At 42.3% G+C, this 15,437-nt stretch overlaps 1 protein-coding gene across 1 annotated transcript; it reads right to left on the reverse strand.

Moving 5' to 3' along the window:
* Window positions 1-2,232: 2,232 nt before the first annotated feature.
* LOC139444963 (steroid 17-alpha-hydroxylase/17,20 lyase-like) lies at window positions 2,233-15,157 on the reverse strand. Its single transcript, XM_071225993.1, has 11 exons — window positions 15,035-15,157; window positions 13,362-13,535; window positions 13,061-13,138; window positions 10,063-10,161; window positions 9,647-9,740; window positions 7,539-7,694; window positions 6,776-6,984; window positions 5,520-5,648; window positions 4,864-4,968; window positions 4,092-4,226; window positions 2,233-3,264 (listed from the first exon to the last, which is right to left on the reverse strand). Exons 2-11 carry the CDS (start codon window positions 13,519-13,521, stop codon window positions 2,918-2,920), a joined length of 1,512 nt encoding a protein of 503 aa, XP_071082094.1. The 5' UTR covers window positions 13,522-13,535; window positions 15,035-15,157; the 3' UTR covers window positions 2,233-2,917.
* Window positions 15,158-15,437: the final 280 nt, after the last annotated feature.

Here is a 15,437-nt window from a genome sequence, read left to right on the forward strand (position 1 = left end):
CGCCCCGTACCATGACGAAGCGAACCAGTGGGGCCCTGTTTGGGTTCTTTCACGGGTGTCCTTGAATCGCGCTTCGGGGACAAACCAATGAAATAAGAGTGAGTGAGTATGGTTTTACGCCGCTTTTAGCAATATTCCAGCAATATCACGGCGGGGGACACCAGAAGTGGGCAATGAAATAGGAGAAATGTGTGGAGTGGAAAGACGTGAGTTCTGTATCATCAAGTGAATAAATTGGTACCTGGTGTTTTGTATTTATTATCACCGGAGGCCCTGTATAGGTTTTGTCATAAGTGTCAAGATTGTTTATGACTGGTATCAAGGGTTGGCAAATACAATAAACAACTTTAAAAGGTGTGTCATAAGGTTGAGTGGTAGAGTGTATATGCACATGCTTGTACTGTGGGATGTTTTACCATCGGGGTAATATAATGTCCAATGTCCACGTGGTACATGCTGAGAGCGAGTGAAGGGTTTTAAAGGGGGTAGGGTGGAGGTGGGGGTGGGGAGTCACGCGTGGCCCAGTCCTCCGAGGCGTCGCTATTTGCTGTACAGAGTTGCGTCCCTTGGGAACGACAAACCTACGATCTTTCGCTTGAATCCCGAGTCGCCCCAATTATGTTTCTAGGTTTATCAGCACAATACCCGGGTTTCACCAAAATGGTAAACGTCTAGGACTTGCATCACTACTTGTCGTAGACGTGTAACACGTTAAACACCTTGAGCACTGACAAGTTGCTGACAAATCAAGGTTTAGCATGGACACGAGGACACACTTATCTACTCCTTGCATGCCGAAGGGCCGCAACTCAGTACATCAAATTGCGTCTCAATCAGGGGACATTGGTACCTTGATGTGAGCAACAATCCACCTTAGGACATTCATATCACAGGTAATGATCCATGTTGGGACATTAATATCACGAGTAACGATCCATGCTGGGACATTGACATCATGAGTAACGATCCATGTTGGGACATTAATATCACGAGTAACGATCCATGCTGGGACATTGACATCATGAGTAACGATCCATGTTGGGACATTAATATCACGAGTAACGATCCATGCTGGGACATTGACATCATGAGTAACTATCCACGTTGGGACATTAATATCACGAGTAACGATCCATGCTGGAACATTGACATCATGAGTAACTATCCACGTTGGGACATTAATATCATGAGTAACTATCCACGTTAGGACATTAATATCATGAGTAACTATATATCCAGGCTGGGACATTAATATCACGAGTAACGATCCAGTTGGGACATCAATACCATGAGTAACGATCAACGTTGGGACATTAATATCATGAGTAACGATCAACGTTGGGACATTAATATCATGAGTAACGATCCACGTTGGGACATTAATATCATAAATAACGACCCACGATGGGACAGTAATATCATGAGTAACTATCCACGTTGGGACATTAAGATAAGTAACGATCCACACTGATATCATAAGTGATGACCTACTTTGGGACATCCATATCTTGAGTTGTTATATATGTTGGTTCACTGATTTCATCAGTAGCAGGGGACAAATTATCCAGACCTATCAATGACGTGAGGCATTTTGCATGAACAATATAGCCAGCATAGGGACGGTCATAACACAGGGGGTGTAAAAACCAGACCTGTATTTCACCATTGCCAGGCTGATATGGCTTGGCGGGGCGGTCCGGGTAGCCTTGTGGTTAAAGCGTTTGCTCGTCACCCCGAAGACCCGGGTTCTATTCCCGACATGGGTACAATGTGTGAAGCCTATTTCTGATGTCCCCCGCCGTGATATTGCTGGAATATTGCTAAAAGCGGCGTAAAACTATACTCACTCACTCGACCCATGTCTGGACATTGATATCATAACTAAATACATTTGTTGGGCCGTTGATATGAGTTGTGATCCACGTTGACACATAGATGACCATCTTTTCCTCGTAATAGTCGGATTCTACTACAAAATGTCAAAGTTATCTAGTTGCAACGCCATTGGATGAGATAATCAAAAGTGCAATGAACTGAATGTTTCGCAAGATACGTGTCAAGTAAGCATGTCTTTATAACATAATATCGCAAACCAGTATTTGACATACTTGTATTCAATTCTAACGTATGTTTTCTTTCAACGAAAACCTACGTTTTCATTAGTGTACATTTCCTACTTCCATTGGGTACAAAAAAGACGAAGAAGACTATAGTTGTTTTGTTCCTTTCAATGTATTTTTAAAATTACAAAAAGGTAGAACATGATCAAAAGTAGATATAGGCAGCTACGGTGTTTCAAGGTGGAATATAGACATAGATTTTCTGTACATTCAAGAGTAGGTCATTAGGTCACAAAAAATTAAGTAGCTTGTACAAAGACCGATGGTACAGAAAGACCACATATATACATGTAGTTGGTGGAGGACAATCCGTGTTTTGCCTTCAGTATATATCCATATATTTTCACGTTGACACGTAAATAAAGAAAATGTTGACTATGTTAGTGAATGAAATTTAGTCCTCGCTTGTTCTAATTGCGTAATGTAAACAGTTTGTGACATACTGAATGATATGTAGCGTCACGTTTTGGAAAAACAAATCTAAAAAAGATAATTAAGTTTGAGGATCGCTTCAATGAAAAATCAATCTATTGTTTTTTAATATTCAGATGTCACAGATGAAGCAAAGCTAGATGTGAAGAAAAAAGCACGTCTGATATAGTTGAAGATTACACATGGAGCTTTGAGGTTTACAAAAAGCTTTAAAGTGAGACATTATTTCTAACCAGATTATTCCCACGTAAGTAAATAAGTATATAAGTATAAATGTATAAGTAGTATAATTCTGTCTATTTCATGTGTAATTAGTCTTCTGAGTACCCGTGAACATCACATGTGGTTGGCCGTCTTTTTACATATCACACCAGTCTGTTTTTGATGACAACCTTATAGCGCTTAGGCAAACAGGTGAAGCTTCCTTGTGGTTCAAGGTCAGGGGTCACCCCGTCCGGCAGACGAATCTCAAAAGATCTCATGAAAGACGCCAAGAGAAGATGTAGTTCCGGTTTGGCCAACGCTTCCGCCATACACGATCTCTTGCCGACGGAGAATGGCATCCAACTTTCTGGCTTTGGTGCAAACCTTCCAGAATCATCAAGGAAACGTTCTGGATTAAAGACTTCTGGTTCTTTCCAGTGTCTTGGATCATGATGGATAGCAAAGAGGTTGGCCATCACCATTGTCCCTTTGGGAATCTCGTAGTCACCTGAAAGAATGTGTTTAAGTGAGTGAGTGAATGAGTGAGCTGGGTTTGACGTCGCTTTGAACAGTATTCCAGTCATATCACAACGTGTCAGCTTAATGAGAGAGGGAATCTCTAAGTGATGCAGGTCTCAGACGTTTACCACTTTGGTGAAACCCACGAGAACGGGTATGGTGCTGACAAACCTAGAAATATAACCGGGATTAGAACCTAGGTTTCGCGCAAAAGGAGAATGTTTTAAAAACAAACACAGATGCAAAAAGAGGAACAGTGAGTGATTTCGGTTTAACGCCGCTTTGAACAGTGCAAAATGACACAGGTCAAGTATTGAAACCCGCGCTTATAGGACAGGCAGAGCAACGGGGTCACAATCGCGACGACTCCAGGATTCGATCCCACGGTCTGCAGATCCTTGTACAGTTCATCGATGCAATTTTGCAAATCTAATCGTGGTGCTCTGAGCCATTGGGCCTTCCGTGTCCCCAAATAAGAAGATATACAAATATAGATATATAAGATAAGTAAAAATCATCGCAAGTTGTTGCCCAGGTATACAGACACGAATATCAAGACCAACCATGAACCTTTTGAGTGAGTGAGTGAGTATGGTTTTACGCCGCTTTTAACAATATTCCAGCAATATCACGGCGGGGCACATCAGAAATACGCTACACACATATGGGAAATCGTACCCGGGTCTTCGGCGTGACGAGCGAATGCTTTAACCACAAGGCTTCCACACCGCCCCTTAACTTTTGGAAACACACTGATATTAAGCGTAGCCATGACGTTAATGATAAACATAAATTTCTGAACTGCGCCCGTCTTACCGAGCGTTGTATCACAAGTGGTTGAGTGCGGGAGGCTGAGAGGTGCAACAGTCGCCATCCGCATACTCTCATATAACACGGCCTCGGTGTACGGCAGCTTGTGTCGCTCGGACAACATCGGCACTCGGCGCTGACCTGTGAATTCACATGTTTCATGAACAATCCATACCAACAATTATACTTACAACCAAGTAGGAGGCTACTGGAACATCCTTGTCATTAATATTACATCCATATCACGGTTACTTGTTACAGTGGGGGGGGGGGGGGGGGGGGGTATTTTTTATTTTTAAAATATGAGCCTGAATTGTAAAAACACTTTGCAAAAAAATGTAAATTCTACGGCGGCAATACCATCAGAAACTAGTTACGAACATCAGACTCTTGGTGTCTAAATTTCAAGTTACATAAGTTGAAATGTCAAGTTAATAAGTTGAAAATTCAAGATACTAAGATGAAATTTCAACTTATTATCTTGATATTTCATCTTATTATCTTGATATTTCAAGTTCATATCTTGAAATTTCAAGTTAGTATCTTGAAATTATAACTAAGTATCTTGAAATTTCAAGAAAAAACCCCAAAAAAACATAAATGGCCCTAAAAGGGTTCCGTACAGCGGGGTATACAGTACAGATCGAGCAATACATATCGTGTAATTGTTGGACCTTCCTGGGAAAATACTGTCTAAATGCCTGTGTTTAACTTCGTAAACATCAACTTGTTAATGCCACTGACAGAGAACAATTTGAATTCCAAATGCGTTTCTTACACAACACGCTGTCCACTTCCGCATGGAGTTTCGCCTGCACTTCTGGGTGTGCAGCTATGTACAGGACTGTCCAGTAAAGAGTCTGTCGGGACGTGTCCACTCCCGCTGCGAGGAGAAAGCTCACAACGTAAATTCCGCTGCAGAATTTTCAACGAATACTCATGTCACCTAAAGGTGACATTTACAATCGTGAGAAACGATTTTGGATTCCATCTCAAGGGGAATTGATAATGTCATTGTTATCGTTACTCGTTATACATATAAACAAGTGATTTCATCAGGTGCTTAAGTATTAAATATAGAAAAAACAGAGTCCAGATATTCGTGCTTGTCAAAATTACACCTGAAGAGCCGTTGAACGGCGAAAGATCTTGTGTGGATAAAGGAATTTTGACAAGCACGAGCAGGAATATCTGGACTATATATATATATAACTTTAAGTTAAAATCGAAATGCAAAAACAATTCAAAATTTTCAAATTCAGAATCTAAACGTTTCTGTTTACATTCACGTTGAAATGAGATAGACATTAGTATTGACCAATGGTCAACTTCATTGCAATAATTTTCAGATATCAACATAATAATATGATCTCTGTTTCAAGTACCGGTAGTAGCTTCCTTCCCAGCTTTTAACAAGGTTATACATTTTATTACCTTGAAAAACATCCGATATGGTCTGGCCGAGATGCGTGTTGGTAATCTGCGCAAGTAGTTCCGGGTTCTCTTCCGCCTCTGCTTCCTTCTGGGCAATCAACATGGCGTCTGTGAAGTCACGTTGTGTATCTGAAAATCAGAGTGAGTGAGTGCGAGTGAGTTGGGTTTAACGCCGCTTTTAACAGTATTCCAGTTACATCACGGCGTGTGGGGGGAAAGCCCGAAGTGATGCAGGTCTCAGACGTTTACCACTTCGGTGAAACCCACGAGCACGGGTATGGTGCTGACAAACCTAGAAACATAATCGGGGCGAACAGGGATTCCAACCCAACAATCATAGGTTTCTGGCGTGCCCAAGGGACGCAACTCTGCACAGCGAATCGCGGCGCCTTAGAGACGACTGGGCCAACCGTGCCCCCCTGAAAATCAGAACTCATCGACACATGTAAGTAATACTTTCGCATGTTCTTAAAGATGGAACACATCAGAGGTGTTTGAAAGTATTTTCAGTCCAAGCAGATAACTTCCAGACCAAGAGTGAGTGACTGAGCTGGGTTTAACGCCGCTTTTAACAGTATTCCAGTTATATCACAACGTGTCAGCTTAATGAGGGGGGAAAGCCCGAAGTGACGCAGGTCTCAGACGTTTACCACTTCGGTGAAACCCACGAGCACGGGTATAATGCTGACAAACCTAGAAACATAATCGGGGAGAACTCGGATTCAAAACCCACAATCATAGGTTTCTGCACAGCGAATCGCAGTGCCTTAGACGACTGGGCTACCCGTGTCCCCTCCAGACCAAGACCTTAATCTTGACAACTTCTTAAGATCCATCGATTACCAAGTCTCAGGAATGTTAAAGTAAAACTACAAACCAGAATGATACAACCATGTTCCTAAACTCTTAAATGATCTTGAACTTTGACATAACGGGACTAACGGGATCTGGTGGTCAAGCTCGCTGACTTGGTTGATGCATGTCATCGTATCCCAATTGTGTGTATCGATGCTCATGATGTCAATCACTTGATTGTCTGGTCCAGACGCGATTATGTACAGATCGTCGTCATATAGCTGGAATATTGCTGAGTGCGACGTTAAACGACAAACAAACAAACAAACAAACAAAACAAACATAACTTTAGGTCAAGGGTATCTATCGTAATGGATTGGACATGTGGTATACTGGATAATCGAGTTGGTTTACAAAAATAGGTACGTAATAACTTGTTGCACTTTTTACAAAATACTCACCCGGTGAAAACGTTTCTTTGTGCACGTTGATCCTTTTGTAAAGGAATCCCAGCATAAAGTCTTGTATCTTCTTAAACTTCCTGAATTTAGCTGTTGGATAAAGTCTTATCGGAGGAAAAACATCTTCCAGGAACCCATTCCCTACCTCTTCCGCGAACGTGTCAAGTCCTTTACAGAATTCCAGAAACTCTTCATTATCCGATGAAAACCTAAAACAAAATATTGTTTTGGTTTTTTTTTGTTTAACGCCGCACTCGGCACTATTCCAGCTATATCATGGCTGTTCGTAAATAATCCAGGATGGACCAGACAATACAGTGATTGATATTAGAAGCATTGGGATACGATAACATGCATTGATATACGCGCCTGATCGCCCGATCCCGTTCGCCGCCTCTTACTACAAGAAAGGGTTGCTGAAGATCAATTCTAACCCGGATCCACCAGATCGTTGAACAGTCCATATGCGCCGGTTGAGTTAGGGTGAAACTAGTATTTTTTCATTATCCTGAATCAACTTCTTTCATCGGAAAGAAGGGGCGGTCGGGTAGCCTAGTGCTTAAAGCGTTCGCTCGTCACGCCAAAAACCCGGGTTCGATTCCCGACATGGGTACAATGTGTGAAGTCCATTTCTGGTGTCCCCCGCCGTGATATTGCTGGAATATTGCTAAAAGCGGCGTAAAATCATACTCACTCACTCATAGGAAAGAAAGATCACATAGAACAACTGTAAATGATATGAAGTAATATTTATGTTGCTCACTTCTCATCGAAGCAGATCTTGCTGATGATGTTGAAGATGGTGAGGTTGATGTAGCGGTAGATGTCGAACGGTTCTGTCTCTGTTTCCATCTCTGCTGCAACGGCTTCCATGACTTCAACTATCGTGTCCTGAAACTTCTCGCCCTTCATGTAGTACCTACATGTGCATTACAAGCCATCCTTTAATAATATTTTATACCGATGTAACTAACCTCAATAGTTTCTCTAGTTTCAATGTATTATCATTACAGTTTGTACTCTTTGTATGTTTGTTTGGTTTGTTTGTTGTTTAAAGCCGCACTAAGTAATATTCCAGCTATATGACGGCGGTCTTTAAATAATCGAATCTGGACCAAACAATCCAGTGATTGACATCATGGGCATTGATCCACGCCATTGGGATCGATGACATGCATCAACCAAGTCAGCGAGCCTGACCACCCGATCCCGTTAGTCGCCTCTTACGACAAGCATGGTCGCCTTTTACGGCAAGCATGGGTTGCTGAAGACTTATTCTACCCGAATCTTCACGGGTCGTACTCTTTGCAGGACATGTAGGACATGTTGAACGATTATATTGATACTATTTTTGGTCACAAAGAATGTAGTAAAATAACCCTTTCCATAATTAAAACAAATTTCTGCAAAAAGGCGATTGTACGATACAGACTATATCATGAGCATGTGTTCATGAATCACTATCAAATTGTGATGACTAACCTTAAACCTTCAAATGATACCAAAAAAATGTGTAAAATACTCAAATTTTGACATGTACATTACTTTTATTCCAGTTGGACCTTGAATATGACTGATTGCTGATCATGAAGAAGTTCAACATAATCGACTATATTTCGACTATATTTCGTGATGATATAACACAAGAAGGTAGTTCGTAACTGTATGAAATAGCTCAGACACCAAGGTTGATCAGTATTCAAACACAAAAATCTATGTGATACATTTCTCAATGTAAGGGTGGCATTGTGACCTGTTGCAGAATAAATGCATACATAGTTATCTTTCCTTACATTAAGATACTAGCTTCTGATTGGTAAAGGAGCGGACAACTCTCTTCCCATTCGTCACCACTCGCCCCTTTCCGTAACCTGCAAGCTGTCCCGGAATAACATGAATTGGTCACGAATGGACCCTTCCCATCCATGACCAAATCGTGTTATTTCGGGTTTTCTTGCAGGTTACGGAAAGGGGCGAGTGGTGACGAATGGTTCTCTTCCATGCAGCCCGCTCTCATGTGAGGTACAAATTTCATGTCACCCGCTGAGAAATCAGACGGAACACATCGTAGGTAGCTTGCTTATCTCGCACAAGCAGAAGAATCGTTCGGTTTCTGAAATAAACCGATGTCTTTCCGAACGCATTGTTTAAAGCGAAGTAACTCGGTCCGTTTGCGTCGCCTACTTCGAGTTTTGCCAAGTCGTGTAACTGCGAGCATGTATTCCGGATCTGCATGAAAGAATGTCGGTAAGATATGTTTGTATTCGTGACCAACTCGTGTTATTCCGGGACAAGCCGAATAGCGACTCGTTTCCCTCTCATGGCCATTTTTGCGACCGGGTTCCGACTTAGCGCAAACGGGCATACCTCAAACAATTGTCAACACGTTGCATAATGGTTCACATATATTTCCCAATATATTATGTATATTTCAGATGCAACTTAAAGCACATCGGGACGTGCGGAAATATACAGTATGATTGAACACATTTAACAGTATGTAGGGTATATTTTTAGATGCAGGACATATGTCAAATCAAAAATTACTTCTGTGGGATTCTTTGACGAAGAACTTGAAATCATACGCGCATTCTGATTGGTTTGTCGTATTTGGACACAAAACTTTCACGATAGGGGACGAGTCTTCTTGCAGGTTCCGGAAAGGGGCGAGTGGTGACGAATGGATATATTCGTTGTAAGCCGATCCCTCGGGGCATATGTGATGTACCCTGTGTGTGAGCCTCGCCCGACGGCTCGGGGTACATACGCTCACACACAGGGTACATCACATCATATACCCCTCGAGATCGGCTGTCAACTTTGTAAACACAAAATAATTAGTCACTACCACAAAGTTGTTTCTAGACTTACTTGAGGGCTCTCAATGCCAGCTTCCGATGGAGTTGCCATGTTGCTCCATAATCTGTGAAGGCAATGTCCTTCCCTCCCTCCGTGAAAGCCTTTCCTGAAATTTATGTTTTGTTTGTTTGTTTGTTAGTTTGTTTGTTGTTTAACGCCGCACTCAGCAATATTCCAGCTATATGACGGCGGTCTGTAAATAATCGAGCCTGGACAAGACAATCCAGTGATTGATATCACGAGCATTGATCCACGCAATTGGGATACGATGACATGCATCAACCAAGTCAGCGAGCCTGACCACCTGATCCCGCTAGTAGCCTCTTAATAATGATCAAAGCATCACTTGTTGAATGGTAAATATACGTTGTGATTACAAGATTTCAATGTCGTTCGTGTATTATATAGTAGTTACTTATTGACCATACCCGAGAACGTCATCGGCCGACCAGCAAAGGCGACAGCTTTCTGCACGAACGCTTCCTGCACCACCTCCACGTTGTTGAGAAACACACAGGGTATAGGACCTACACAGAACAAGTCACGTTTACAGTCGCTAGTTTTACCACGTCCGTACCACGAGCCGTAGCGCTACAACTGTCGGAAGTCTATGTTAAAGTATGGGAGTGACATCTTCCCAAGGCAAGAGAGTTAACTGACTTTAAAAGTCCAGTTTCCGCGAAACTGGACTTTTATAGTCAGTTAACTCACTTGCCTCTGGAAGATGGGGACTGAGGGTCGTCTTAGCTGCACGATCGTTTTGTGGATGGGGCCCCTGCATATCAGTGGTTGACAGCACAATCGCCTTGAGTGAGTGAATGAGTGAGTGTGGTTTTACCACCTTTTCAGCAATATTCCCGCAATATTACTGTGGGGACACCATAAATTGGCTTCAGAAATAGAACCATGTGGGGAATCGAACCCGGGCCTTCAGCAACAGTATATGCCAACGTTCACGGCACATGTCGCCGGGCATGGTTCATAGTCGGCGAGGTTCACTGTACATATCGTCGGCATTAGTCACAGCAAACAAAATATACTTGAAGATGACGATGTTGTTGATGATGATGGTCATGTTGATGATGATGATCATTACAATTATAGCAAACATGTCAGACATGATTTTTAACACCCCCTCCCCTTACATATAAGGGTCCGTCCGTAAAAAAATATTTTCTGGAGCATATCTCGAAAGCTATTCAATCTAGCCTTACGAAACCGAAAACACTTATTGGTCACACTCAGCGCTGGTGCCTGTTGCTATTTAGACATTTTCCAACATTGTATTTTGGACAGTTTCCATGGAAACGTGATGAACTTTGAACCTTAAAGGGTAGTGTCATTTCCGGAGCATGTATATCTAAATATATACAACCTAGCATCTCTCTTAAATTTACTTTCAGAAAACTTTCTGCTCTTGTTATGTCAGTATTGATGCCTTTGAAATACTTATAGCTCTTATAGAATTATTATTGACCATTTCTGGGCGTTATCCAAAACACAAGAAGTGTCGGCCTACACGAAAACTTTATGAGCTTGTGATAGATGCAGGTTAGGTATACATGCCTGTTGATTCAGTGATGTAAATTCCAATTTTTATTGATTTAATTTGGAAATATTAACAGAAAATATTATAGGGTAGAATTTTGTTGAGAAAAATGTATTTGTATTCAGAAAATATATATTTATTATTAAGTTAAACAGTACTGTATATTTCAACAATCATATGTTTAGTGGATTGGTATTTATGAACAATGTTCCCCCTATATAGATTATATCATACATTGTACTGCGACAATATCGTCCGTAACAGGCCCTAATGACACAAGATACTGGAGACCTATTCTGACACGGTTTACAATGGGAAGTGAGTGAGTGAGTTTGGTTTTACGCCGCTTTTAGCAATATTCCAGCAATATCACGGCGGGGGGACACCAGAAATGGGCTTCACACATTGTACCCATGTCGGGATTCGAACCCGGGTCTTCGGCGTGACGACTAGGCTACCCGACCGCCCCTACAATGGGAAGAGAACGGTAGGAATGACATGGGGGATGATATGGAAACTGACATATTATCCTTTTTATCATATACCATAACATCAAATTGTAAAATGATTCTATTTCAAGTGAATGCAATACATTTTCACCTGGTTTGAAGGAAATGGCCACTGGAAAGCTAGCCGAGCCAACGAGCAGACGACGCACTAAGGGAAGTAACTCCAATTTCTTACCATCCGGGCTGCTGTCAATCGCCCATTCAACATGCATTGGCAAACCATATAATGAGTGAGTGAGTATGGTTTTACGCCGCTTTTAGCAATATTCCAGCAATATCACGGAGGGGGACACCAGAAATGGGCTTCACACATTGTACCCATGTTGGGAATCGAACCCGGGCTTTCGGCGTGACGAGCAAACGCTTTAACCACTTGGCTACCCGGACCGCCCCACCAGTCCATATCAGCCTGGCAGGCGTGGAATACAGGTCTGGTTAATACACCAGCTGTGATATGACCGTCCCTATGCTGGCTATATTGCTCATTACTCACATCATTGGGGGGGCACGGGTGGCCCAGTCGTCTAAGGCGCCGCGATTCGCTGTGCAGAGTTGCGTCCCTTGGGCACGCCAGAAACCTATGATTGTGGGTTCGAATCCCGGTTCGCCCCGATTATGTCTCTAGGTTTGTCAGCACCATACCCGTGCTCGTGGGTTTCACCGAAGTGGTAAACGTCTGAGACCTGCATCGCTTCGGGCTTTTCTCCCACATTAATCTGACACGCCGCGATATAACTGGAATATTGTTAAAAGCGGCGTTAAACCCAACTCACATACTCACTCACATCATTGATAGGTATGTGATAATGTCATAGCAGGGAGTCTCTAAAAGCCATTGTTTATGTGTAATTGTATTACAGATTAATGTACTCTGTACGCCGAAAAGGAAGGTATGGAGAAATGTCAGACTTCTGTTCCCCTGCGAATTGGACCGCCCCCGTGGTCTAGTGGCAGAGCGTCCGCCCGGAGAGCGGAAGGTCCGGGGTTCGATCCCCGGCCGCGTCATAACAAAAGACGTTAAAATATAGTACTTGTTGTTTCCCTGTCTGGCGCTCGGCATTAAGGGGCTAAGACAAGGACTGGTCGGCTCGGAGTCAGTATACTGTGTCTGAGTGGGGTATTCATGTTAAACTGCGGCATGGTATCTCAGTGAGCTAGCACTATAAATCGTCATCAGTCCGGACTGGTACCAGCAGCCACACAAACACACACACGTACATGCACGTCACTATATAAGTGCAATAATCTTAGACGCGACGTTAAACCCCATTTCACATCACCTCACCTGTGTATTTATATGGATCATTGGTGATATCCCTATACTCAAGAAATATATAAGCCTATAAAACAAAACTGCGCATGCTTTACCAAGGTCAAGGGTCATCACCGGGCCGAACTGCTTCTCCCACTGTGACAGCTTCCGGTAGAGCGACACGTTTTGTATAGCTGCAATTGATTGTATTAAAATCCACTGATTATTTTTGTACGTATCAGAGCTGGGATACACTTAACATTGCTAAGCAGAAGAAGGATGTAAATTAAAAAAAGGAAATTGATTAGTTTCAAAGTTTAAATATAATATCCATCCCAACGTAAAATCAGGACAGTTTTTAGGTGAGGAGATTTCGTATTTATAAACATGTTCCGCTTGCATAACTGTCTAACTTACCTAGAATGTTGCCAAGCAACGGGAGACCACGTGGTCCCGGTGGAAGTTTGTGTCGCTTCCGGTTCATCAGATACACCATCACCGCCAAGCCCAGACCCAGAATTAGCGTTGTTCGGTACTCCAAAACGATGGCACTGAGCGATTCCAAAGTCCCACCCATGGTGTTTGACTACACTGAAAATATGAGAAACCTATTCCAGTCGACCAAATTTATATTAATGGAATCGGAGAAAACATTAGTGAGTGAGTATGGTTTTACGCCGCTTTTAGCAATATTCCAGCAATGTCACGGAGGGAGAAACCAGAATCGGGCTTCACACATTGTACCCATGTCGGAAATCGACCCCGTGTCTTCGGCGTAACGAGCGAACGCTTTAACCACTAGGCTACCCGACCGCCCGGAGAAAAAATTACGATATTATATCCTGGTTATGTAGCAAATTACACTATATTTTCACTCTCAATCCTTGCATCACCTAAAGGATTCTTTGCAGTGAAAACCAGGTCTTCAATAGACATGAACATTCTATTATAATAATACTTTGCATTTAATATACAAAATACCTTATACCCGAGAAGAACCGTTTTAGATTAGGTTTTCAGCAACCCATGCTTGCCATGGAAGGTGACCATGCTTGTCGTAAGAGGCGACTAACGGGATCGGGTGGTCAGACTCGCTGACTTGGTTGATGCATGTAATCGTATCCCAAATGCGTGGATCGATGCTCATGATATCAATCACTGGATTGTCTGGTTCAGACTCGATTATTTACAGACCGCCGTCATATAGCTGGAATATTGTTGAGTGCGGCGTTAGACAACAAACAACAAAATCCTTTAATCAGGATTTTCAATGTATTCGAAACACACCAGTGACGATGGAAGACATATACAGTAAACTACGTTTATAACGAACACGCTTATAACGAATTGACGGATATAACGAAATGTTTATAATCCCCGTGCATTTGCTGTTTCGGTATATATGCTGTATATATGCTTATAACGAACTAGGGTTATAGTGATCTAAAATTAGTGGTCCCTTCGAGTTACCCGTAGTTTACTGTACCAAGGATTCGAGACAATACTAAGGCCCCAAGGACTTCTTCCTCCAGTGTGCGTCTAGGAACTATCATCTGAATATTATTACCCTCATATGTTATTTGTGAAACAGGCTGCTTCTAAATCCACTAATGCTATCTTGTATAATTTCATTCATAAATTTGAAAAAAGATCAAACCCTTAACCAACTGTTTGTCCTTAGTGTTACAATGTGACGTGTCATGCTTTAGGTAACAATGACAATAATGCCACATAAGCCACCCGTATAGACCCTCACGCATACAATACACATCTAGGTCACATCGACAGCGGGGTATGTCAGTCCACGGACCTATATAACAAGTTGTACAAGTCCGTGGTCAGTCTGAACCACACCGTGTGACATTCTGTGTATGGGAAACACCACGGGCCGTGTCGAATTTACATGAAACGTAATAATCTATTATGTAGACATGACGATCCAAAGTCAAAAGTGTTGACAAGAGTGCATAGAAAATAGCCCTGATGTAATATTTATGCGTCGAAAAAGGCGACAGAAGACTTGCCACTAGCTATGCTTTGTGTTATTGTGACAATACTAATCGAATAATTCAGTAAAGACGGGTACTTACGGTTATGAAGATTGTTCCGGTGCTATCTTACAAGATCTGCTTCGAGATATATGTGTCAAGATGTCTGGTACGCCGAGACACTGACAACCAAAACACACACTGGAATATTGGGAATTCTGATAGTTTGATCACGTGACATGTTTGTTCACGCTAGCTCACGAGGGGGCGAGTCACACGCAGGCTGGAGACATATAAGCGGGCAGTTCAAATTCAGACGCAATTTCAGGGCATCACATGATTCAGTGTTTTAAAGGCGACCTACGGGATCGGGTGGTCAGGCTCGCTGACTTGGTTGATTGATGTCATTGTATCCCCATTGCGTGGATCGATACGTATGACATCAATAACTGGATTGTCTGGTCCAGACCCGATTATATATTTACAGACCGCCGTCATGTAGCTG

This window comes from Haliotis cracherodii, unplaced genomic scaffold (assembly GCF_022045235.1).
Source record: "Haliotis cracherodii isolate W230 unplaced genomic scaffold, xgHalCrac1.p SCAF_6, whole genome shotgun sequence".
NCBI lineage: Eukaryota > Metazoa > Mollusca > Gastropoda > Lepetellida > Haliotidae > Haliotis > Haliotis cracherodii.

Excerpts from the sequence above, each read along its gene's own strand:
- LOC139444963 (XM_071225993.1), bottom strand. The coding sequence starts at position 13,521 with ATGGGTGGGACTTTGGAATCGCTCAGTGCCATCGTTTTGGAGTACCGA. Across the intron at positions 5,649-6,775 it reads CAAAGAAACGTTTTCACCGG|ATACACAACGTGACTTCACA; the intron begins GTGAGTATTTTG and ends TCTGATTTTCAG. Across the intron at positions 3,265-4,091 it reads CACTTGTGATACAACGCTCG|GTGACTACGAGATTCCCAAA; the intron begins GTAAGACGGGCG and ends ACATTCTTTCAG.